This window comes from Sminthopsis crassicaudata, chromosome 4 (genome assembly GCF_048593235.1).
Source record: "Sminthopsis crassicaudata isolate SCR6 chromosome 4, ASM4859323v1, whole genome shotgun sequence".
Taxonomy (NCBI): Eukaryota; Metazoa; Chordata; class Mammalia; order Dasyuromorphia; family Dasyuridae; genus Sminthopsis; species Sminthopsis crassicaudata.
Window position 1 is genome coordinate 286,108,144 of NC_133620.1, and position 26,402 is coordinate 286,134,545.

At 36.6% G+C, this 26,402-nt stretch overlaps 2 protein-coding genes across 4 annotated transcripts in view; one reads left to right on the plus strand and one right to left on the minus strand.

The window, feature by feature from the left end:
- The window catches only part of STK38 (serine/threonine kinase 38), a 34,873-nt gene extending 18,776 nt beyond the window's left edge, over window positions 1-16,097 (plus strand). For both annotated transcript variants that reach the window (XM_074311108.1, XM_074311110.1), the window contains exons 7-14: window positions 2,731-2,885; window positions 3,952-4,054; window positions 6,150-6,211; window positions 9,342-9,459; window positions 10,772-10,895; window positions 11,413-11,508; window positions 12,982-13,076; window positions 13,987-16,097. In XM_074311108.1, the coding sequence (XP_074167209.1) occupies window positions 2,731-2,885; window positions 3,952-4,054; window positions 6,150-6,211; window positions 9,342-9,459; window positions 10,772-10,895; window positions 11,413-11,508; window positions 12,982-13,076; window positions 13,987-14,117 (884 nt within the window). In that variant the 3' untranslated portion in view covers window positions 14,118-16,097. The remainder of the gene's footprint in view (window positions 1-2,730; window positions 2,886-3,951; window positions 4,055-6,149; window positions 6,212-9,341; window positions 9,460-10,771; window positions 10,896-11,412; window positions 11,509-12,981; window positions 13,077-13,986) is intronic.
- A 5,345-nt stretch (window positions 16,098-21,442) lies between these two features.
- Window positions 21,443-26,402, minus strand: part of KCTD20 (potassium channel tetramerization domain containing 20) — a 74,590-nt gene continuing 69,630 nt past the window's right edge. For both annotated transcript variants that reach the window (XM_074311111.1, XM_074311112.1), the window contains exon 8: window positions 21,443-26,223. In XM_074311111.1, coding sequence (XP_074167212.1) covers window positions 25,931-26,223 — 293 coding nt within the window. In that variant the 3' untranslated portion in view covers window positions 21,443-25,930. The remainder of the gene's footprint in view (window positions 26,224-26,402) is intronic.

Here is a 26,402-nt window from a genome sequence, read left to right on the forward strand (position 1 = left end):
TTTTTCCTTTTTGTTCTGTGGCTGTTTTCTCTCTCACCAATTAACCCTCCTTCCTACTTCTCATTGTGCTCACTAAAGGTACTCTCTGTATCTTTTTTTTTTTTTTTTTTTTTTTTTTTTTTAGGTTTATAAAGGAGGACACTAACCTGTCCAGTTGGGTTGAATTGCTCTCTATAATCTTAGTGCCACAAAAGTCACTTTCTCATCCATTTTGATGATTTCAGATGGATATTCCATTTTTAAAAATAGGTGTTTACTGGGGTCCCCTTTCTATATGATTTCCTGCCAGTGAGAATCATTTTATAAGTCCCCAAGTAACAGGTCCAGTGCTACACAATTATTTGAAATACACCTTTAAAAACCTAATTAATGACTATCCAGACTGACAGCTAGAAGTTTGCATATTCATAAGCACCAAACTTTACCTTATCCAAGATGTACATCTTCCAGACAAATCAGAAGTAAACTTCAGTGACAGTAGGCTGATAGCACATGTTTTAATGAACATGAGTTACTCCCCAGTGGGCAGATGAGCTTTCAGCAGGTTTTCTTGGGGAAAAGAAAATAGCATTTTTATTTCCTAGAGCAAAATAAAAGCAATATTTGCTAACAATAATTTTTACTTAAGATTCCCATCTTGTTATTGTTTGTATTTTAGTAACAATCAGTGAAAATTAAGAAAGTGTATTGGCACATAGTAAGATAGAGACATTTTAAAAATTGATGTGAGTGGGACAGATGGTGCAGTGGATAGAGCATCAGCCCTGGAGTCAGGGGGACTTGAGTTCATCTTTGACCTCAGGCACTTGATATTTATTAGTCATGTGACATAACACTGGGCTGGTCATTCATCCCCAAGTGCCTTGCCAAAAAAAAAAAAAAAAAAATTAAAAAAATTTTTTTTTTTATATGATGCTTAGGAATTTGAAGAGGTCCAGCTATCATTGGCATTCGATCTTGGTTTTAACTCTTCTTCACCTGCCGACAGTTCTGCTCTTTCCACTCCCTTCAGTCTCATGTCTTCAGTTCCCCTGTGTTCTTCCTAATCCCCTCCCCATAGTTTTCTTCACATTCTTTGGACACTGCATCTGGCATTGTCTAAGTGGATTTGGGCTCTATGTACCAAGTCCTCTGCTTGAATCCCCTGATCACCTGAATGTTTTTGAGTGTGGTTAGCTTCACTCCTCAGTGATACCAGGGCCATGTTGCTGAAGTATGCCTAAATGTGTTTGAAGGATTGTCACCTGCCATATGGGCAGCTCATAGCATTGACTGGCGGGGATCAGATTTTTCAAGATCTGATCAGAAAAAAAGGAAGGACTTGGATCATTTAATAATCGTTTTTAATCTTTTTTGCTCCACAAGTAATTTTCCTCTCCTTCTAAATTGTGGATGAGATAAATTATAGAAAATAGCATGGTACTGACTTCAAATCCAAGGTTTTTCCCCTCTTGATTATTGCTGCTTTTGCTATAATCACATATAAATTCTATACTGTGTATTTCATCTCTTACTCTTAGCTTGAAATGTACTTTCTGTGCATATTTTCCTAATTTTTGCTTTGTTCTTACTCCTGATTTGGGGTTGGAATTTTCTATTTGCCCTTTTGCTTGTTAAAAAAGAAAAAAAGAAATAACAAAACTTTGACTTCACAGAAACTTAAAGGAAATTAACTTTTGACTGGTAAAATTTTTATATTTTCATAATATTGTAGACAGTGTAACTTTATTCACCTTTAATATGGCTTCTTATGAAACTGAAAATTAGTAAATTTGACAAGTATTAAATATGTGTCTATGGAACCAATTTTTTTTTTAAGATCCCAATATGTAGTTTACTATTTTTATCATTCATTTTTAATTTTGTCAACTAACATTTATGTGAGTGCCAACTTTGTGTTTTTTGTTTGATGTCCCAATTCAGAGTTGTGAACAAAAATTCAGGGAACATCCTTAAAAATGAAGAATATTCACATATTTGCCTAATTGCACACATGTTTATAATCTTTGTGGAAATACTGTTTAATGTTATATATATATGTATGTGTGTGCTTAAAAAGAGAGGAATCGAATTGTGACCATTTGTGATAATTCTGCTCTGGACCCTTATGCAGAAAATCCACACAAGACCCCTTAGAATAAACATGACGCACATTTAACAACTCTTAACACCTCATTAAAGTCATAAGAAATTCCTTTGGTATTCTAAATCAGAATCCCAGCCCTATGAACGAATTTAGTTAATTTAATAGCAAAAGCCATTTTGCATTTTAGAGTAATATCTTTTTTTCTTTAAATCTTTTAAGCAATACTTACATTTCCACCCTAAGCTTGAAGTGCAAATGAATTTCAGAACACAGAAAAGTACTTGTTATTCCAACTGTGTGACCATAGAACAGAATGGCCAACTGTTCAAATTTATGTAAATTTTATGGTTGATTCAGCATGTTGCCTATCTTCTGCAGTTTAATCCCCATAATAACTCTGAGGTGGGGAAGGTTTTATTGCTTCCATTTTGTAGATGAAACTGATGTTCAAAGAGATGAGTGCTTTGCTCAAACTCATAGAATTTAGTATGAAGCTAAACCAAGATTTGACCTCTGATTTCCTGGCCCCACGTCTGGGGCTCCTTTCATTAGATAACTACTAGAAGTAGCAGGAGCAAAAGTCAGATAATCGGGTCTTATTCATTTTTTGTTTTTGTGTGTGGTTGTTTTGTGTCTTTTTCTAGGTGACATGATGACCTTATTGATGAAAAAAGATACTCTGACTGAAGAGGAGACTCAGTTCTACATAGCAGAAACAGTGTTAGCAATAGACTCAATTCATCAACTTGGATTTATTCATAGAGACATCAAACCAGATAACCTCCTTTTGGATAGCAAGGTATGTAAGAATAATTTAAATTATTTGTGCTTTAACACCAATCCTACTTGTAGTAAATAGGATATGGGAACTGGTTGAAGGACCTAGTTTGAATATAGTTTTGAAAGATAAAAGGCCATTTCTGGTTTTGGCAAATTATGAGAGGCCCAAAAGATGATATTATTGTACTGATTAGGTATTATTAGATATTTAATAACATTTCACTTATTCAGAGCCACAGTCAAGACAGGAAATAGATCAAAAGCTGTGCCTGAAAACCCATGTACATCTCTAACTCATAGCAAAACCTTCAGGCACTCACAAACACTCTGTTTAGTCTTAACCTGTGTCCAGCTCTAATAAATTTACTTTTATGATCTTCAAAATGCATAGCATTTGTGAAGAAACAAATATAAAAGGAGGTCTGACGCAAAAACATACAGATAACAATGAAAAGTGGCAACTAGAAGCTTGCCAGCAAAAGAGAAAGAAACCATAAAAAGTCTACCCAAGAACTCAGAGCAGTTTGGAACTATCTTGTGTAGAGACAAATGTCAACAGCTCCTGGTAGTAAGACTGAATTACAATTTGTTATAATGAATTAATTATTTCTAATTAATTCAAATTAATATTTCTAATGATGACCAAGAGTCATCAAGATATTATTAAATTATATTAATATGCTGTTTAAGATGCAGAAGTGAGGTTCATGATAAAAAGTTTTGGTTAAATAACACGTTAGTTCTTATCAGACTAAAAAAAAAAAAGCTAATGTTTTCCAGCCTTTTGGAAAATTTGGCCATCAAAAATAATTCATTTTCTAAAGGTTCCAGAGATCTTAAGATTTTACTGTTAAAGTGTTTGCCATGTCCTGACACATTGAAAAAACTGCTGAATAATATAATATCAGTTTGCTTGACATAAGCTTGTTGTCTAGGTTGTTTATCTGAATTCTTCAGAAATTAGATTCATTTTTAAAAAATCATCACCTATTCACTTCATTGTAATGGCATTACAGGTACAGGTCATTTTCTGTTGTTTTCTTTATTATTTCTGGTCTTCATTTGCCTTGTTGTTTTCTCCTTAGGGTCATGTGAAGCTTTCTGACTTTGGCCTCTGCACAGGACTAAAGAAAGCTCATAGGACAGAATTTTATAGGAATTTGAATCACAGTCTTCCCAGTGACTTCAGTAAGTTTCTAAAACCTCATAAGAATTGCTCACAAAGAGTTAACATAAAGTGGTTAAGTTGAGAAAGTCAGTTTCGTTATCTTGTGTAGGTGTACTCATGAAAGAGAAGCATTTTTTTTCCTCAGGTTTTGCTTTCAGTTATGCTGTTTAGATTCTGGAAAGCAATTTGACATAGATGACCTGTTGTGTGAATGTGGGGTTATAAACTCTTGTCTCTGATACTCCCAGGATCAGAGTAACTCAGTGTTACTGCAAAGTAAGGAGGTTAGGTGACCTTTGGGCCATTCCAGCTTTAGTTCCATAACCTATGAATGTATGAGACAAGTGGATTCATAAGAAGTGCCTTTGCCTATCCATTTTTCAGATGACTGGGGAGGATCATGGGCAAAAAGCACGAGGGGAAAATCAGGTCAGTGGCTCCTAGTATTACCAAGCATTGTTCAGTTCAAGTTGCAAGCATTTTATCTTGATAAAGTCAAATCAATAAGCAATATTAAGAAGGAAGGCAAAAAGTTCTTTCAAGGAGCTCAGAAAGTGTTGGAGGAGATAGTATGTGATCCTCAGGTATCAAATAAGTACTTAAAATAAAGACTTATCAAGTGAGTGTATATGTTCCCTTCATACTTTATAATAAAACCTCACTAATTTAATAAAGAAGGGCTGGTAAAAGTGGTTCTGAGTTAATTTTTTTAATGTGATTGTACTTTAGATAAAATAACAATAATAAGTTATAAATAGGTATTCATAAGTAAAAGGCAAGTTAATTTTTAAAATTTGTTTTTGCCACTAAAGTTTATTCCCATACTTCATCATGGTGTACAAATAATAGTAGAACTGAGCAAGTTCCCAGTATACATTTAGTGGTGAGCCAGGCACTGTGCTAAAGTAAGCATTTTAGCATTATCACCTAATTTGATCCTCAAAATAACAACAAATATCGTTAATATTTATATAGTGCTTATTATGTTCCAGGCACTGTGCTAAGTTTTCTATAGTTAGTATCTCATTTAATCCTCACAACAACCCTTGAGAGTAAGTACTGTGATTATTCCTATTTTACACATGAGGAAATTGAGACAAACATAGGTTAAATGAGTTGCCCAGGTAGGCTGACAGATTAAAATTCCTATATGAATCTTAAATGGAAAAAAGCTTTAAGCAAATTTTACCCAGAAGTTTTATTTGTTTTTCTTAATCTTGCTTTCTCTTCCTTAATTTCTTACTTTCTTTTCTCTTTGATGTTTATCTTTTGTTCATTAAATATTTATTAAATGCCTATTATGTGCAGAGCACTGTCTGAGGGGATCAGAATTTAGGTGACTGAGTCCCTGCTCTTTTGAAGCTTATAGCCTAAATTCCTGAAGTTAGATTTTAATGTATCTTTAATTTCAGAGTCTTTAGTTTAGGTTTGTTTGGGTTTTTAAAATAATTTAATTTAGGTCTTCCTTTCCTATAAATGAAACCCTGAAAATTTTCAAAAAGGAAAAGTTATTTAAAATTTTATATTCATTTAGTGTCTCTATATGTAGCTTAGCTGTGTAAATCACATGGCAGGGTTATTGTCCATATGAACTATAGTACAGTAATGAATGCTCATGAAATCTCATATGTTCAGAAACTTTGATGGTATTAACGTTAGATTATCTGTAGACCTGTTACAGATAGATTCCTCCTAACCCCCCCAATTTAGCAATTTATTTATATTCTTGTTCTCTACCTTTGCATGGGTCATAGAAGACAAATTCAGATTAGATGACTTCTTGTCCAAAATATTGTAAAAGGGATTTTTGCTTCTGGTAGGGGCTTGGACAGGTGATCTCTAAGAAATAAAGACTTGGGAAATAGAATTTATTTCTTTTCATAATCTGTCATTCTATGCATCTGAATTATTGAAAATTCTGAATATAGAGAATTTGATTTTCAGAGAACCCTGATTTTATAGTCTGCCACAAAAAAAAAAAAGTAGGATTAGGGTTTAGTTACTGGTGAGTCAAATTAGCAGAACTTTAAAGTACCTCTTAAAAAGAATTTGAAAACTAAAGGTGAGATAAAGCTGTCAGAATCTGGTTTCATGGTAATTTTTTCCTATATCTAGCTTTCCAGAACATGAATTCCAAAAGGAAAGCAGAAACTTGGAAAAGAAATAGACGTCAGCTAGTAAGTAATCTTTGGGACATATTATTTGATGAATTCTGAACAAGCATTGGGAATTCTTTACTTGAGCTGGTGTTCAAAATGAAAAATAAATTCAAGAAGGATTTTGATAAATAATTTATAGATGTTTGGAACTTTGGTGTTTGTGATTGTCTCTTCTTTCCACAGCTCAGAATTAATTGAGAGCTAGAAATTGGCATGAGATGTTATTTACACAGCTTCAGTTATCTCCAAAATAAAAATGTTAGCCTAGTGGCTTTTAAAGTTAAATCTGATCCTCAAAAGCAAAATTTTATAAAGGCTACCTTTCAGTGGTTGCTTGGAAAGGACTGAATTGAAATTAATTTCTAAGTAAATAAATAGCTAAACTTCCTGTCTAATTGTGATTCAGCTATGAATTTAAGGAGAATATATGTCAGAGGCATAATGTGCTAAAGAAGCTCTTTATTACCATAAAGTCTGCTACACAGACAGTGCAGATTAACTGGAAGTTTATTTTACATCTAACAGGATGAGGAAGCCCCTCTTAAAATCTTTTCTTTAAAAAATAGTCTTTTGCTTTAACATCACCTTCATTTCCAAATATATGGACTTTCCAGACCCTTGTAAAGGGAAAATAAGAGTAAGAGAGAAAAGGCAGTTGAACAAAATTAACCAGCACTTATCTGAACATGACTATGTACATTATGGTCTGCATACAGTGGCTCCTCCCCACCATCCATTCGTTACCTTTGCTGAGGATATTTTTTCATCTCTTCCCTGGGACTAGACTTTTTATAATTACACAGCCTTAAGTTTCTGTTTTGTTGTTTTATGTTGTTAGAATTGTTGCCCATGTTGTTTTTCCTTGTTCTGCTTGCTTTACTTTGTATCGGTTCATATAAATCTTCTGTTTATATTTTTCAGTCATTGTTTCTTACAGTATTGTAATTAAAGACCCCAAATTCAACTTTATTCCACTGTGTTAATTTTTAAAATGTGTTCATTCTGAGTTTCATACAAGCAAGGACAATGTATTGTTCAGTTTTTTTATTTTTAGTCCCTTGTAGAGGCCTTTATATATAGTAAGCACTTGTTAAGTGTTTGAGTCATTAAGTACAAATACTAAAATTAGCCTTTGAGATCCATGAAGTATAGCCTAGGAGCCACTTCTAGCTTGCCCAGAAAGATTTTGCAGTTTCCTCTTGCAGAATTAGACAACTCTTAGTACTTAAAAATCTTTTTTTACATGTAAATCAAATCCTTCATGCTATTATTTAGGGCAATGGCACTTTTCTCCCTTCTTAGTTGAAATAGAGAACAGATGGCTAAGATCCTCATAATATCCTGTTTTAGAGCTGAAGCCATGCCACCTGCTAAGTCTTATCAAACCAGGGCATAGAACTTTATCTTTTGACCTTTCCGGTCAAATCCGGCTAGTCTACAAGCTAGGTATAGGCTTTAAGCTAATGTATAACAAGAGACAGTCTAGTAGCCGCAGAATAACTTCCTTTACTCCACTATCATTTTCCCCAGTTGTCTCAAGCTGAGAAAGAGACAGACAGAGACAGAGAGGGAGGAAGGGAGGAGTGTGTGTGTGTGTGTGTGTGTGTGTGTGTGTGTGTGTGTGTGTGTGTCTGTGCGCACATGCACATATATATATGCATTCGTGTGTGTGTGTGTTTGAAATATGAGCATCCCAGGGTGTCTTTTCAACCACTTGGAAGTAGGTGAATATCCTTGCTTATATACTATATATATAGTATATACTTAAGGGATGAAGGAATAAGAATGAAAATGAAAGTTTTCCCAAAGTGATTCCAAAAGTCAAATACATATGTGTCCATTGCTCTCAGTAAACTCATTTCTGTAAAATACGTAAAAGTGGTCAAGCAGAGAAACTCATTTGATTTATATAATCTGAAGCTTTGATATGAATTAACCATACAGACTAGCATATAGCATATGGTTTAGATGACTATAATAAAGGTTAAACTAAAACTATTATGAGTAAGAAGAGAAAGAGAATAAAGTTTTAGAAATTGTGAATGTCAAGATGAAGCAGATCTTTGCATGATAAAAATTGCCAAGCATGTTCTGAGGAAGAAGGATTGCTCAAATAATGGAGGGGAAAGATTTCAAAGTTAGAGACATAGCCTAAAGAAAAGTGAACTCTTAGATGGTGAGTACATCTCCCAATATAAACCTGCTGTTAACTAGCTCTGTAATCATACATTCTACAAGTCTAGTCACCATCTTTACCAAGAGTATTCAGTTGTCTAGTAAAAAGGTTTTATTTTCTAAAGGAATACTTTAATTATATAATGTAAGTCACTAGGGAAAATAGAATTTCATTTACTGTCAACTTTGTTGAAACATATCTATTCTTTAAAACAGAGGACACCTATTCTAGTTTCTCTTATCTGCAGTTGGCATTGCAAATATCTACTTTTCTTACTTAATCTGTAAATATCAAGCCTAAAATTTATGATGAACTTGAAACAAAACAAAGCAATTTTTCCCTTAAATACGCAGATATACTTCTTAGTAGCTTATTGGTACCAACCAATTGTGATTTAGAAAACATGCCTTTCATATGGACAAAACATTTTAAATACAGCATTTAGGTTTTCTAAATAAGTACAGGAGGAGTAAATGCTCAGTCATATCTTAAAATGAAACTTTTAGACATAAATGTTACTACCAAAAGCTAAGCCTTTTGACTTCTAAGAAACTAATAATTTCATAAGATCCAAGATACAGAGTCAGAAGGGACCTCTAAAGCCATCTCCTCCAACCTTATCATTTAGAAATATGGGAGCTGAGATCCAGGGAAGTCAAGGAAGCTGCCCAAGCTCACACAGGTACCACTAAATGTTAGAAGTGGAATTTGAATCCAGATATTCCAACTTCAGAGCTAGTAGTCTTTCCACTCTACTATTTTCTTATCATTACCAAGAATCCTCTGGACTCAGTAAATTACCAGTTTTTAGGCTTATTTGGGAAAATTTCCCTCTCAGTAACAAACCTGAAGTTTAAAAAAATGTACTGGGCAAATAAAAAACTTGATACATGAGGTCCTTTGCTTAGGTTAGGATGACAATGGATGTGTTTACCCTCTGCATTTTCCTCTGACCTTTGATAAATATTTCAGGCCTTCTCCACAGTGGGTACTCCAGATTACATTGCTCCTGAAGTGTTTATGCAAACTGGATACAATAAGCTCTGTGATTGGTGGTCTCTTGGGGTTATCATGTATGAAATGCTCATTGGTAAGTTACATAATATCTGAGAAACTGATTATATCTGACTAAAGAAGATTCCCCAGTGACCTTAGAATCAATTATCTCTTAGGAAAATCTTAGGGGTCCCTTTTGCATATATATCCCTTTTGGCTGCAGTGGTAAAAATTCCTCCTACTGATTTCTCAAATTGAGACAAATCTTGGACTAGTCCCTTGTTCATGTGATTATTCTTAGTGGTTGCTTTTGGACTTCACATTATTTCTCAATCTCTTTTTTCATTCATTTATCTCTCTATTCTTTTCATTCACGTAAGCTTATAAAGCACTTGCTTTCTATGGAGGAATTTAGTGGATATAGTTCCACTTATCCTTTACCTTCATTCATCTTTATATTTATTCATCTCGTTTTCATTTATGAAACTACTATATATATATATTCCCCACCAGTTTTAATTCTGTGTTCGGGGTTGCATACTGAATATATGTGTATATACACAAACATATACACCTGGATAAAGATGAATGTTTCCAGGTGTGGTCTTTTGAGTGATAGTATTTTTCTTTGACTAGGTAGTTATCTGGGTGAGGATATATGTAGATGGAGTAAAATTGTGAAGGAACAATAGGTAGTGGATAAGAACATGCTTATGTGTGCATCATTGTCACGAGTCTTTGGACTGAGAAATGAAGGTCATCTTAAACCCTGGACTTTCTTCCCAGACCTACTTAAGTTCTGTGTTCTATTTCCACATAAGAATGACCTCCCCTTAGTATTGCTTCATTTCTGTTTCAGTAGTTTGGGTTTTTCTCTCCTGGGCTAATTACTTCCTTCTTTCTTTTCTCACCCTAAGGTTTTTGTTTGTTTGTTTGTTTTAATAGCTTTTTATATACAAAACATATACATGGATAATTTTAATATTGAGCCTTAAAAAATTTTCTATTTCAGTTTTTCCTCTCCTTCCCTCCACCCCCTCCCCTAGATGGCAAGTATCCCTTACATGTTAAATATGTTAAAGTATATGTTAAATACAATATACGTATACATATTTATACAGTTATCTTGTTGAACAAGAAAGATCATCACCCTCAATTTTTGATTGGTTTCTCCCTAGCTGCATCAAAGAGGGCAACAACAGCCCTGCTGGTTCAGGAATTCTGAGAAAGTGTGATAGATCAGATTTTTCCATTATCAATGGGAATCTTCTGTGCCATAGCAAGATACAATATTAAGTTTAGTTAAAGTTTGTGATTATTAGCAGTTAGGGAAAGTGATCATAATTAGTCAGTTTGGAAATATCAAACTTTGGACAGACACCCTCATATTCTTTTTCTTTTTCCAGGTTATCCTCCTTTTTGTTCTGAGACTCCTCAAGAAACTTATAAGAAGGTGATGAATTGGAAAGAAACACTTACTTTTCCTCCAGAAGTTCCAATCTCTGAAAAAGCCAAGGATCTTATCTTAAGGTATCCATTAGAGAAAGTTCTTTAGAGTCTTTGGTGCTTAAGAATCAAATTGCAAGTTTAACATTTAATTCATTCTTTTAAAGAAGGAAATGAAAAAAATCATCTCTAATGATAAAGGCAAAAAAAAAAAAATGATAAAGGTATTATGGCATAGTGGATAGAGTGTTACTTTCTAACTCAGGAAGACCTGGGTTTAAATCTTGCCTCTGATATGCACTAGATGTGTGATCTTAGGCATTTCACCCAACAACTCTTTTAAGACCAGAAGTTGCAGAACAGATGCTGATCTGCTTTGATAGGAGAGTTTTTTCATTGGGAGTTCCTTCTACCAATTAAGTCTTAAGTTTAGTTCATAATGAGTGTGTATGTGTGTGTGTGTGTTTTTATGCGTGTGTATGTGTGGGTGCACCTGCATGCATATACCCATACATATACAAATATGTATGTGTATATATGTCTATATATACACATCTATATGTGGAAGAGAAAGAGAATGCATATGAGCTTTATTTTTTAGATTCTGTTGTGAATGGGAACATAGAATTGGAGCACCTGGAGTTGAAGAAATTAAGAGTAATCCCTTTTTTGAAGGAGTTGACTGGGAACATATCAGGTAATACTGTTGAAAACCATTTATGCAATGTGGCTTTTTAGGAAATTTGTTCTTATTTGGAAATTTAACTCACACCATTGCCAAGATATATGCTTGAAGAGATCATCTGAAAAATTTTGGATTTATATTCCTACAAAGAGTGGAAATCTGCCATTCTTGATATCTGTATTCTATATGATTATGTTTAAAGGAGTAACTATGAGTAGATTATTGATTTCCTAGAATAAGGAATCAGACTCAGAAAATATTTCTTACTTAGAGCTAAGTAATCTCGATATTACCCAGTACATAAAGCTCGAGAAATGTTAAACTTATTCAGAAATTGAATTTAAAAATTGAGGTCTATGATTAGGTCAGAGTAATGCAAGTGAGGCATTTGTTAGGCCTAAGACATATTTGGGGAAAAGAAAAAAAAGGAGTAGGAGAGAGAAAAGAAGTAATAAAGATATATATGATTTGAGGCAAGGATAGAGTGTTGTTTACAGAAACATGAGGTGCTTAGGCCTTCAGTGGCTGTTCAGCATTGAACACACTTGGTATTGAATAAATTGAAAAATCAGGCTTTCTTCTACACCTTGGTATTCAAGAATCAGTCCTCCGGGCATTTCTTTCTGTTGCAAGTAGCTCTTGGTTCAGAAGAAGATGAACCAGATCTATGGTTTTCCTTTTCCTTTCCATAGCCTTCTTTTTAGATTTCTCATACCTAGAAGGTGGGCCAGAGGGAGAAGCAAGGTTAAATGCACATTTGCCCCTTATATCCTTTTCTAACTGATAGTAAAAGGGACAGAAATTGTAATATCTAGTGTGGTTTTGGTTTTCATTTACTCTTTCTCTCCTTGCCTTGCCCAATAAACATGAAAAATCCTAATCAGGAGTTATCTGAGAGTTTGTTTTACTTAGGTGGAGCATTTTCATTACCCTTCCTTGATTTTCACAGGTCTAGTGGAAGTGCATGCCATCTATTAGGAGTGCCTTTGTTGTGTACAGACTTTGGTTTCCTAGTTCAAATCCTAAGGTTGACAAGATAAATTGTTCTTATTTAGATCTAAGCAATTCCTGGAGAATTTTTATCAAAGTAATGAAGCTCATTTTGATCATATTGCTCCCTACCATTATAGATACCCTTTCCACATTGCGAGGGTTTGGGATACAGCATCAACCATGATCTGAAAAATCTACCTACCCATTTTGGCTCTTTCTTTGTACCAGAGGAAAATATCTGAATTTTATCTTTATCTTTTATGGAGAGTTTCCAGCACCATATTGTAAAATTTAGAGTAAGGATTTGATTGTAAGCTTTGTGTCATTTCTGGCCATCATGTATATCATCTGTGGCATTCATAAAAGTATCCCAAAATTCTCATTTAATTTCTTATTCTGACCTGTAATATATTGAAACTGATGGAAAAAGTTGCAATGTAGAAGGAATAACTGTACCAATTTTATTATTCTTGATATATATTTTCTTGGCAGAGAGAGGCCTGCTGCAATATCAATTGAGATAAGGAGCATTGATGACACCTCAAACTTCGATGAGTTTCCTGAATCTGATATTCTTAAGCCAACAGGTACCAACGCTCTCTACTTTCCTTTTAGTTTATTTTTCCCAGCAGTTGCCACAGTTTCCCCCCAAATTTGGAATAATAATAATCAAACCATAAGGGTGCAGAGCAAATAACTAAAGTTCTTTTAATCCTTCCTAAGTATTGTTTCCTTCAGCATCAAGCTATATTAGCCCCTGGGTGCAGTGATGCATTGAAGGATATGGAAGGATGAAGATGTGAGTTAGTTCTGAGATATCAAGCACATGACTGAACTTAATCCCAGAGCAACTCAACCAGATTAAAGTGTAGTTGGGAAATAGTTAACAAAATAAGTTAAAATACAACGGAACATAGATAATGTTAATGTGTAGTTTTCTAAGTTTTTGTGCACTTACAGGGATCCTTATATACTGTTTAGCAGCCCTATTTTTTTTTGCGTTTGATAGCTACTGCTTTAGAAAAAAGAAAACTGGACTGAAGGTAAAGCCTAGGATTTGAAGATTGATTGACTCTGCTAACTGCAGATCTTGGGGCCTCTTTTTCCTTATCTGTAAAATAAAGTGGTTAAAACAAATGATCTTCCAGCTTTAAAGCCTATTATTTTTGTGACTGGAAGTGAATAAAACTGTCATATTAATACAACTCAGTCAGCCCCTCTAAAGTCCTGCTCTCAAGGCCTGCTTTGCTTTAAAACTTAATTGTAATGCCAGAAATTAAAAGCAAAAGCTGCCAACTTTATCTTTCATGGGTCATTTTTAGGAGATGATTCTTAAATATAAAAATTTAAATGAGAGCCAAACATAGTGTCTTGCAGGACAACAAAGTAAGGTTTCCCCTTTAGAAATTTTTAAGTTCTTGAGGATACCACATTGTTCAAAGTTGAGGGAGCATCTAGGCAGCAGATGAGTCAACCCCAGTTTCTCTTTTGTTCCAGTGGCAACAAGTAACCATCCAGAGACGGACTACAAGAACAAAGATTGGGTCTTCATCAATTACACTTACAAACGTTTTGAGGGCCTGACAGCACGAGGAGCAATACCTTCCTATATGAAAGCAGGAAAATAGCCAGCAGTGAAGTGGGACCGTTTGGGGGAACATGGTTCTGTGTACAGCCCTGGGGCCTTCTTCTCTCTCACTCATGTGTAAAGACTGTGAGCTTCCAAGAGATTTTACAGAACCTGCTCTATCCTGGTGAACATTGAACCTTCTGAAATGTGACAGGTGGATTTTCTTCTTTTGTGGTATCTGAAGACTCCAACCAAACATTTCTACTGTATCAGCTGTAGACAACTGTCTTGCTTCTTCAGAAGCAAGATGAGCCGGTTTCACACGTACTCAGAAGTTCTTTAGAGTGAAGAAAATTCTGTCATCCAACATGACTGAGCCTGTAGTTCATTCTTGTCCAGTCCCAACCAAGTCCCGTGTCTTTGTGATGTGTCTTTGCCAGGCTTCCTGGTTGTCCTCCCATTGTGGCTAAATAGCCTTGCAGTTCCCAGGAAATCAAGCAATAATGAAAGTGGAGGACACAGTCTGGCTTCTCTGTTGTGTGAAGTGATGGTAATATGTTCCCAGGCCTCATTAGATACCCCTCCCTCATTGCCATTTTTGATGGTATTCTCACTTTTCTTCATGGCTTCCATTTGTGATGATGCACTTTACTTATGGTACTAGGAGAAAGATACATTTAGGCCTTGATTATTCACCTGGCCCCCCTGAACTAAAATAGTCATATTCCATTTTTGAGTTGTTAATAGTGGCTCCCAAGTTGGGTCCGCTAGATAACCAGAAAAGCCATTATGCATTGCCAAGGAGTCCTGGATCATGTGGAAAAAAAATAAGCCCCTACTTCCTCTTCACTGCTGTTTGTGAAAACCCTCAGGCAGGCAGGCCAGCCAGTCACTGACTCATCTCCTCGTCATGCTGCCAATAGGAACCCACTTTCCCTGAAAAAAAAAACCCAGCCCAGCTGGAAGACTTGCAGATTCACAAAGGCCACCCTGGGACTCAACAAGGGAATGGTGCACTAGCCACTGCCATCTCTTGGCTGCTCTGCTTATGCTGACTCCTCCAATCCTTCTGGAAGGAAGTTAAGGAATCAGCTTATTGGAATGGTGCAGAGATACCTTTGTCCTTGTTTGTAGCTGTTTCTTCTCACTTCCTCTGTATTTCTCCTTTCCCAACTTTAGGTAGACTTTTCACTTTGGTACCATGATTGCAAATTGTTTTTCTTTTCAGATGCCTTTCTAAGAGACCCTTCCTCCCTCAAAAAGGGTCTCATGGATTGGATGTAATGTGTCTAAAGGACACTGGGTAATGTCTATAAGCACATTCATCCATATCTGCTATAGGGTACTCTCCATGAGAGACCCTGAAATTAGCACAAAGTGCCTTCTCTTTTACAGCTGCCACCTCTAGAGGAATATTGCTTGATCAGAAAATTGTGGAGGCTTCATATTAATACATTATTTTTTTTTAAACTTTTGATAATTCTTAAAGCATTATTTTGCACCTGTTTGGTAAATTTGCCTGTGCAAGAGGGTCATGGCTGATCTATAGTTGGGAGGCTCATTTCTGTCCATCTTAAAGTTGTGTTTAGATCAGTTTTAAAAGGAAAGTGTGTCAATATAGCCATTCTCAAAAAGGAATGCCCCTGTTCTGTTTGGGGAGCAAGATATAATAATGGTAGCAAATAAAACTGTCCAGATTTCATGTTTGAAAGGAAAAAAGAAAATTAGGAAAGTCTCAACTCCAGATGGAGAAAATATGTTTGGCACTAGGCTTCTTAGTTGCTCAGTAATAGCTTGTTTAGCAGAAAGGGATTCAAAGGGATTTTAACATGTACATTTGTAGTCCTTTGTATTATAAAGTAGTCACTGTAATGTCTTGGATCCACCTTGTTTAGCAGAGTGGTAAATGAAGAGAGAAATACAGGGTATACATCCTGTGTGCTGGACAGTAGGGGGTGGAAGGTTGTGATTTGTTTAGGGAGAAGACACCCACATTTTAACCATTAAAAACTTCTGAATAAATTGTGTGGTAATTGTAGTTTGAATTTGTCATGTGTATTTTTAAATAGATTTGGCCTGCTAGTCAAGGAAGCTATGGGACATTGACAGTTTCTTAAACTTCGTACATTCCACTACACCATTAAGATCTGTAAAGTGAGCTAGAGAGGGAAATAGCAAACCACTGCAGTATCTTTGCCAAGAAAACCTCAAATGAGATCATGAAGAGTTGAATATACCTGTAAAAATTATCTAACAACAGCTCATGTGCTTCCTTTTAAGTTATGGGCTTGTCCTCCTGAAGATTTGACATGTAGTTTACTAATCTATTTTTTACATCAGTGACCACGTCAGGATCAGTGTGAGAAGTGCTGTCAGCCACCGGCCCCTCTCCCTTCTCTTCTTTAAGTAGACATATTTTGCTAGCCTTGAGATCTTGGCAGAAGTAGCTTACACAAGAGAGTTTAGAGCAGTGCTAGAGAAATCTGTCATTTGGCATACCTAATATCTATGAGTCCTGATACTTGTCTTGCCCTAATTGTGAGCTCTTCATATGGCGAGGAGGACCGTGTAAGGGGGAAAGGAAGCAAGAAAGAGTTAGGAAGAAAATCATTCTTGCCCCTTGATCAGGGGTTTTGCTGGTGAAGCCTATGGACCTCTTCTCAGAAGAATGTTTGGTTACTTAAATTCATACCTGAAGGAAATGTTAAAATTTCAGTTAAAGGTGAGTGAAATTACAGATAAAATTTATTTCCCATTCAGATTCATAGACCATTTCCCCTTCACCTTGAAATTCATCCTTAGGCCTTCCAAAGTTTGAAGAAACCCTGCTCTTAATGAATTGTCAAGGTCTTCTTAAAATATTGGCTTGTCTAAACATACTGATTGGGAAACTTAAGCTTCTGAATGAATCCTAATTATAGTGAGACGTTACCCAATATGGTGAAGTAAATTCCACAAACATTTTTTAAATGCCTACGATGGTCTTGGTGCCAAGGAGGATAAAAAATGGCATGCCCTTAGAGCAATTAGTCTCTGCCCTGAGGTTCTCATCTGTGGTTTCCTCCCCAGGACCACCATTTTGGGAAGGACCTCAGTTGTGCTTCACCACACTCTCACCTTGATGCCTTCTTTGTGTCATTCAGCATTTATTTAGTCCCTGCCCTCAAGGAACTCACCATCTAATGGGGAAGACAACATACAAATGCTGTACAAACAAGATATTCACAGGATAAGTTCCTTCAACAGAAAGCACTAGTATTTTTATTTTTAAAAAACCTTTTTATTTTCAAGACATATTCATAAATTTCACCCTTTCAAAACCTTGTGTTTCAAATTTTTTCTCCCTCCCACCTCCTCCCCTAGACAGCAAATAATCCAACATATGTTAAATGTGTAGTTTTTCTATTCATAGTTCCACATCACGCTGCATAAGGAAAATCAGATGAAAAAGGGAAAAAAATTAGAAAAATGCAAACAACAAAAAGTGAAAATGCTATGTTGTGGTCCACACTCAGTCCCCACAGATCTCTCTTGATGCAGATGGCTCTCTTCATCACAAGTCTATTGGCATTGGCCTGAATCACCTCATTATTGAAAAGAGCCACGTGCTTCAGAATTGATTATTGTATGATCTTGTTAAGTACAATGTTGGTTCTACTCACTTCACTTAACATCATTTTATCTAAGTCTCTCCAAGCCTAGAAAGCCCTAGTATTAAGGGTGGGGAAGGAATTTGTGTGCTACATAGCCCCCAGGCAGATACCATTCCTTCCTCCCCTGTGGCCAGCCAGTACTTCCTTATGTTAGGATGAAAAGTTCTTTTGGGCAGTGGCTGTCTTTTTACTTGAATTTGTATTCCCCAGATTTAGCATAGTGCCCGGAACATAATAAGCACTCAACAAATGCATGTATTTGATTTTAGGGGTATATAATTGTATGAATAAACAGGACAAAAATATTTCTGACAAGTGTGCAAGAGGACTGCAAATGAAGCCTTATGAAGCTCTTGGGCTAGGTCTGAGAACCTTCATATTTTACTGAAAAAAAAAATCAAGGCAATGGTTCTCTCTCCCCTCATTACATATTACTTAGATGCCTTTTCTTTAAACACCTTTGCTCCTGTTCCTTCTGTTCTTCAGCAGACTGCTCCCTTGATCTCTTTGGCCTTTGACACTGTCACTCTCTCCTTTATACTCTATTATCTAGGTTTTTTTCTATTTCCTGTTCCCCTATTTGATCTCCCCTCAGCTAGATCTTTGAGTCAGGCCTGCCAAACATTGGCCCTAACCTGGGCCATCTTCTCTCTATATACTATTTCATTTAGTCATGTCATCAGCTCCCATGCATTCAGTTATTTCCATCCTGAACATTCACAAATGTGCTAATCCACCCCCAACCTCTGCTGACCTCCAGTCTTGTATCTCTAGCTGCCTATTAGACATCTTGAACTGGATCTCCCAAAGACATCTTAAATACAACATGTCCAAAACTGAGCTCATGCCCACCCTCCCTCCAACTTATTACTATTGAGGACACCATCATTCCTTCACTCATCCACACCGACCACCATAGTGTCATCTTCAACTCTTTATTCTCATCAAACCCCTTCTTCCCCCATTATTAATCTGTTATCAAATGCTCACATTCTGTCCTTGTAACATCTCTCACATGTTTCTCCTTTTCTCTGACACTGCCACAAGGGTAAGGCAAAGCTATGATGCTTGGACTATTATAATTGCCTGCTGTTTGCTCTACCTGCCACAGGGCCCCCCACTCCAGCCCATCTTCCAATCAACTGTCAAAAGTAATCTTCCTCAAATGCAGGTCCAACACCCTCCACCCCCAATAAACTCTAGTGGCTCTGTCACCTTAAGAATAAATATAAGTTCCTTGGGAATTCAAAGCTTCCATAACCTGTTCCCTTCTTCCCCAATTTCCTAGTCGTCTTCCACATATCTTGAATATGTCTCTCATTTCTTAACTCAGCATTTCCATGTTTGGAATGCTCTCCCTCATCTCCACCTCCTAGCTTCATAGTCTTTCTTTTAAGTCCCTGCTCAAAACTTCTAAAGGAAGCCTTTCCTAATCCCCTTAATTCTAGTATCTTTCCTCTATTGATTATTTCAAATTTATCCTATTTATAGCTTATTTGCACATAGTTGTCTCCCATGAGGCTGAGTTCCTTGGGAGCAAGGCCTGTCTTTTACTTTTGTTCAGCATAGTACCTGGCCCATGGTTGGTGCATAATGTTTATTGATTGGGGCAATCCAGGAGGACTTCTGAGAAGTCTTTTGAATTCAATTTTAAAGGATGAATGGATGAAGGCAGGGATGAAGAAGAACTTTCAGGCATAGGGGTGAAGGAAAACAACGAGAAAAAACCAGCATATGTGGATAATAGTGTATGAAATAATGCTTTTCAAGGAGAGAAGCAGGATTTGAATTCCAGGGAAAGGAGTTTAAACAGTCAAGTAAGAAAGAACTATTGAATGGAGTGGTGATATGATCAGGTTTAGGCAAGAGAAAAAAATAAATGAATATTTGGGAGGTGTATGTGTGTGGGGGGAACAAGCACTTATTAAGTACCTACTATATTCCAGAAAAAGTGTTAAGGAATTTACAAATATGATCTTCAAAACTGTGTAGGGAATATGCTATTGATGAGGATGAGTCAGGGAACCAAAATATGATGAGGCAAAGTCTAGTTTTGGGGGCTCCCGGTATGAGGTTTAGATTTTGGGGTTCCCATTATTAGGGAACCAAATGATAAGGTCTAGATTTAGGAAAATGGGATTAAGGTTTCTGGTGGTCAGAGAGTTAAATGATAAGGACTAGTGGCAGGTTCAGGGAATCAAATGGAGAGGTTTGGCTCCTCTGCACTCCCTTGGGATTCAGGGTAAGGATAGGGAGTTGTAACATGCCCTCCTGGCAGTTACTATTACCAGTCTGTCCTAGGCCCAACAGAGTACCTTTCTTTGACCACTGACCTTTGCAGTGTGATTCGTTTATTTCCCTCCTTAGCTTCAGCCACTGATTTGAACTCTTCCTGTTCTAACTGTTGTAACTTAGCTTTTCTTCTTTATCTCAATATATAATTTAACTCGCAATTCTAGTAACTCTTTTTTAATTGTTTGTCATTCTATTTTCAATTCAACTTCTAGTTGTCGCATTTTATACTCTATACTGTCATACAAACACATTAGCTCTAGGTTGCTCCCTGTCCGAGCTATATTTAATGGGTGTGGGGATAGCCTTCTAGGAGCTTGATTACAAGCTTCCTGCTGTTCTTCAGTGGTGATCTTTGTTAAAAGATCTTCCATCTGGCTCTTTAACCTCTACAATTTATATCAGCATTATGTTCAGCTGTATCCTTGAGCCTGATCCCAGAGTTACCTGGGTCCATATTGCCTCTCTTCCTTCCCTCCTAAGTGGCGTTTCTACCGGATCCAATTCCGAATATTAAATATTAATTTTCAAAACCTGATAATTTCCCTTCTGGCAGCAGAGAGGCTCATCCATTCGGATCCCCTCAATTCCCGGTGGTGATGAGGTTGGTGGCAATAAGACAGTTGTTAAAAATCAGCAAATATCAGCATCATCTCCATTTTACTAAATTGCCTTGGGACACACAGAAGGGCTTCTTAAAAATTTCCCACTTGTGACCTTTTTCACCAGAGAAATTTTTATACAATCAAAGGTATATAATCAAACGTTTACTGATAATAAATCATAATTTCACAACCTTTACATTCAGTTAGGTGATCCCATATAGGGTCATAATCCACAGTTTAAGAACCTTTGATATAGCGAATAAATGTCTGAGATCAGATTTGAACTCAGATTTCCTGGTCCTATGCCAAACTTGAGTCTATTACACTCACTGTTTCTAAGTCACACAGAAAATTTAGAATTACTCCAGTGCTTCTTGTCTACAAATTCTTTCTCATTGTAGTTGTTCAGTGGTTTCCTTTGTGTCCAACCCTTCATCACCTCATTTGAAATTTCTTGGTAGTCACAAATGTTAGATAATCATGCCTCATTTCCCCTTTTAAACTTCCAACTTCAGTTATTTGGGGTGGGGTGTGTGTCTTGAGAATGAAAGTACATAGCAGAGCAGAAGTCCATGAGAAGTATCTGGACCTACTAAGTTTGAGAAGAAAACTTGTTATGGCAGCATAGACCAAGGCTCAAGGCACATATAGGGATTAATGATAAGCTAGCATTTACAAAATGATCTACAAACATGATTTCATTTTTTTTCCACTGGGAAAGGAGGTTCTGATGTGTAGGTAGTTAACATTTCAAGGAAGCCAAATAAATGACCATTAGAGACTTAATTTCATTTTCTCCTAAAAAACAAAAATGAAAACAAAAGAAAAAATACTACTCGGGCACGCAGAAATAACTTTATTATAGAAAAAAGGCATCCTGATTATAGGATCTCATAAACACTGCAGGAAGTGAACAAGTGCAACATTAAAACTAAATACAAAATAAAACAGGGGAAACCAAACCTGAATCCCACCTGTTAATAGAAGATAGCATTTAAAGATAACACTTTCTTGGGGCCCATCCTAATCAGGATATCTTGATCAGCAAAGTTAAATAATTAATTTTTATTTTTTTAACATATAAAAAAAAGGGTTGGCCCTTGATATTGGGGGCTGGGGAGAGAGGTATCTGCCATATTTCTGCTAGTTCCTTTACTGATCTTCCCAGAGTTTTGGCCTGCTTTACATTCTGACCTGGGACAATCTGTCCTTTCTTAATGCAGCCTGATCCCTCTCTCCCCGCTACCACATTAGAATTTGACAGTATGCACACCTGACTGACTGAGCCCAGCTCAGAACTCCTGGGCTCAAATGATCCACCAGCCTCAGCTTTTCTGAGTAGTGTTTGTCACTAATATCACTCCCCTCCAAAATTCTTACGTTTCTGTGACATGATTTCTTTTAAGTAAATTATACTTTTAGGAATGGTTTGATTTAACTCCTACATTTCAATTTAGATTTGTTTGCTCATTCCTAATGGAGAATTCTAGATCAACATGCTAAGAATCCTGTTTGTAAACTGTACCCATTCATTCAGGTCTCTTTCCATTGTGATTTGATACATCCATATCAATCTACATTTCTGTCTTGAGTGAGACTTAAAAGAATTCTTGCTGTTGCATATGAAAGTGTGGAATTCATTATTCCCAACTATCTTGGAGGGTTTAAATAAAAAATTCTCCCTAATTCTCTTCCCTCGGCAGGAACCAAAAATTCAATCACACATAAGGAAACTACTCTTATCCTTTCTTCTTATCAAAATACAACCTGGTAGGATGAGATTTTTCAAACACTGAAGGACACTACCATGAGCCTGTATGAATCTTATGATCCCATGATTAACTGAGAATGGAAGTGTTCACTATTGTAAAATTTCTACTCTATTTACTCTTTCTTATTCTTGCTCCATCCCTATGTTGAAAATATGTCCAAGCTTATGATAATGTAGTAACAAACAGAAGAGAACTACCATTTTTCTTTAAAATTCTCACCTTGACCACCAAGGAAGAAAGATAGTCTTAGTGCAAATAAAACATCTTCTTTGGAAACAATCTGTCTTCAGGTATGATAGAACCTGACTAACTTATTTAGGCACTTAGAAAAGAAATTGAATCAGGTTCTCTCCATTTATGCCAGGAAACAACACACATCTCCTCCAGTCTCAGAGTTCTGCCAATGTTGGGCTTAAAGAGATGCTCTGAAACCAGCACCTATTCATTTACTATCTCTGACATGTCACTATATAGCTTGGAAAGATTTAAAGAGAATTTTTTATGATGACTTTCCGCCCAGGGGATTGTTACTCTGACCCTGAGAATATCCTTTGATATCTCACAATTAACTTGATGAGCCAGGGATTGTTACAATCATTAGCATTTAGTCTAGTGACAAAAGAATATCATTTTCCTCACCCAAATGAACTCCCAGAGTTTCTCAACTATCAAGCCCCTCAACAATGCTTTCCCCACCGGGGATGACACTAAATAAATAACAAACAATAAGAAGAAACTACTATCTCTTGGAAGAAACTCCATCGCAACATCAGTTTTCTCTCATTAGTTTGTGCCAACTTGTTTTAGCTCATGGGTTGCTCCATGGACTAGATAATTGTGCATACTAATATCAATTAGGAAAATAATGAAGCTGGCCCAAGAAAGCTATCCTTCAAATAGTACTGACATATTCCAATAGATTCAATAGTTGTACCTTTAAAAAGACATCAAAGTAGGAGTTCCATTTTTGAGTGTTTGCATTTTATATTAATAACATACAAGCTAAATACTGAGAGGGGATAAACATGTACTTCAACAAGAAAATAAATCTTCATTAATGTCTTAAACTATACAAATAAAGACTGTGGAATCTGAATGGTCTTTGCAATGATGAGTTTGCCTATTCAGAAACACAACGAAAGCACCATTTTTAAGCATGTCTTGATGTGAATTTAGTGCTAATGAGGTCAAAGTTGTAGATTTAATTCTAGGATGTGCCAATCAGTTCCATACAGAGGAAACATGGTTCCTCACACAGGCTGTCACTCTAATGATAGCCAGCTGATTCACAAATCTATGCCATCAATTTAAGAAAAAAAGGAGATGGAGAAGGGCACATGGATGGCTCAGAATCAATCACCTCCACTGGAAAAGCAATTCTGTGTCTATCCTTCCAGTGGTGGCCCAATAATATCTTGAGAAGATGCATTTTGGATTTTGATACCACCAACAATCTGTCACAAAAAGTAGTAAACATAGTTCTATTTAGGAACTCACTGGGTTCAGAAGAGTTACTCTTTTTCTCTGAGACAACTACTGCTACAAAGTGTGCACACTTTGTATACTGTGTACAAAACTACTATTTTCTTGGCTTGGATTACAAAGTAATCGCAAATGAGAGGAGAGTACCTCATTCTGTAGTGTCTTAAAGGAGTTTGAAGGGTGTAAGAGTGTCAAAGTAACATGAATTTTAGAAAGAGATTATGAAGGGCTAAAATTATAGTCAACTTATGACTATCTTACACCAGTGGAATCATGGCAATAAATGCCAGAAAAGTAGCACAGATAACATACAACAGAAGATAACTCCTAACCATTTATATTTAGCTCTGGAATCCCATTTGGTTCCTAGTTACAAAGAAATATAAACAGTCAAGTCCCAATTAATGTAAATAAAGAATCTTCTGGAATGGCATCTATTCAAATTCACATATTTAGAAGTTAAAATTAGGTAAAACAGGGTCATTGGTTCCAGCCCAAGGGAAATATGCAGTGTGAATTTGAATAATTCACTCATTTCAGGAGATTCATTCATTATTTGCACAAATCTAGACTTAGCTGTACTTATAACACTATGCCCTTCTCTATCTCCTGGGTCATAATTATAGTCCAAGACCCACTGTCCAAGTTGCACATCAGAAGAATTTGATCTAGGAGTGTGGTAGTTAGGGAAAGAATGTAGGCTCTGGGTTAGCATGAGGTTAAGTCAACTGACTTTAAAAAAAAAATCAAGCTAATTTTCTCCACCCTGAGCCACTGAAGGTGACACTTGTATTAAAAAAAAAACAAAAAAACCCACAACAAACATTAATACTTTCTTCTCACCTGGCATCTTCTATTACCCTGAGTGAACAGGTGAGAGGCTACTTCCAAAATTGAACGTGCTGTTACTTCCCCACCCACACCAACGTCCGGGGGATAGAATCTGGATAATAAGACCATTTCAGTCACATCCCCAGAAGCTGGAAGGGACTTTGGTATGGGAGTGAGAGTCATCTAAAACTCATGAATGGGGTTGCAGAATTCAAGCCAGAGTCCAAATCCCTGATTGTTTTCCTTTACCTAGCACCAGGACAGGGCTATATCTACTGATTCCTGAGATCCTGGCCTTCTCCATCTCTGGTACTAAACTACAAAGGCATCCTAAAATTCTTTCATTTGAATAATGGAGGCCTCATAAAAAATTCCTGACCATATTTGAGAGCCTCTAGCCATGCCCCCATTCATTCTAGCCACATCCCCAGCATACCTCTGAACTGGGGGCAAAGACAACTCGGGATGTCTGAATTTTTATTTTGACTGGGGAATGAATGAACTATCAGGATGGTTTCATTCACCTTGATTTTCATTCCACAAAGCCCAATCAATTCAGATCCCCATATTTCAAAGTTAAAAGAGCATAAATCCTATTGTTACGCCATTTATACTCTACCAAAAGATATAGTAATGCTATATTTTGTTGGTTTAATTTTTTTTTTTAAAGACAATGTAATTTAAACTCTTGAAGGATTATCTTCTGAAAACTCAAATGTTTTGTAAACAAGGCCTCATTCCTCCTAGACGAGCTGAATTCTGGGTGCATTCTTTAGCAGTCTTCTAATAGTCTTCCATGGGTACTATGTAGCAGAATGGGATGGTGGTCTGGTCCCCTTGCAACTGAGGAAGCTGCCCCAAAAAATGAAGTGTGTACCTGGCAAGGAAAGAGGGAAAAAGAATGGAAAGGAGGGTAGGAAAGTTTCACTATTTGAGGAAATGGGATATTTTAACTTCCTTATCAGCTTTCTCAAGTTATTCCAGGACAGCACCAATCCTGAGGAGCTTCCCATGTGCCCAGGTTCACTACAGAATATTTGGTGATTCAATGATCAATACTCATTATTAATTTCCTCTTAGGGGGCATCAGCTTGCTTCAAAGAATACATCTTAATATTACTGGTGACATGGGGAAGAGTTAGGGAGAAGTATGTCTCATGTTCAGGGTGAGACAAACTTTGAGTGCATCCCAGGAAGAAAAGGACTTTACAGATGTGGTTGGATAAATGGCTGGCCCTAATCCAGAAAGTCATTAGGGGCCATCTGGGAGAGGGGAGCATTTAACCGGTCCAGTTCATCCACTTGTGGAGGGTGGTGCATCAGGTTTTCCTGATCTTCAGAGACATCCTCCTCAGCTGCCACTAGGTTGGTGAGAGATTTGCTTCGGACACATTGAAAATCAACATGGCGGCTCTTTCCCTCCTCCTTTTCCCAAGACATCTGGATAAAGGGGCGTTGCACATAGTTGTATATGACTTCTGACCGGCCACCTGGTCTCCTCTTAATTTTTTCTTTACAAGTGGGATAGCCTGAAAGAGAGATGCAGAATTCCTCATAGGCTTGGCCATTGTTCCCCCTCATATCTCTATCCTCCCCTTATGCTCTACCTCAGACAGCCTCATGTTCACCCTGACTCACAGGGAAGCATGGTTCTTAGACTGGATGGACTCCCTCATCCACCACCACATTTCTCCTTAATTTTCCTGAT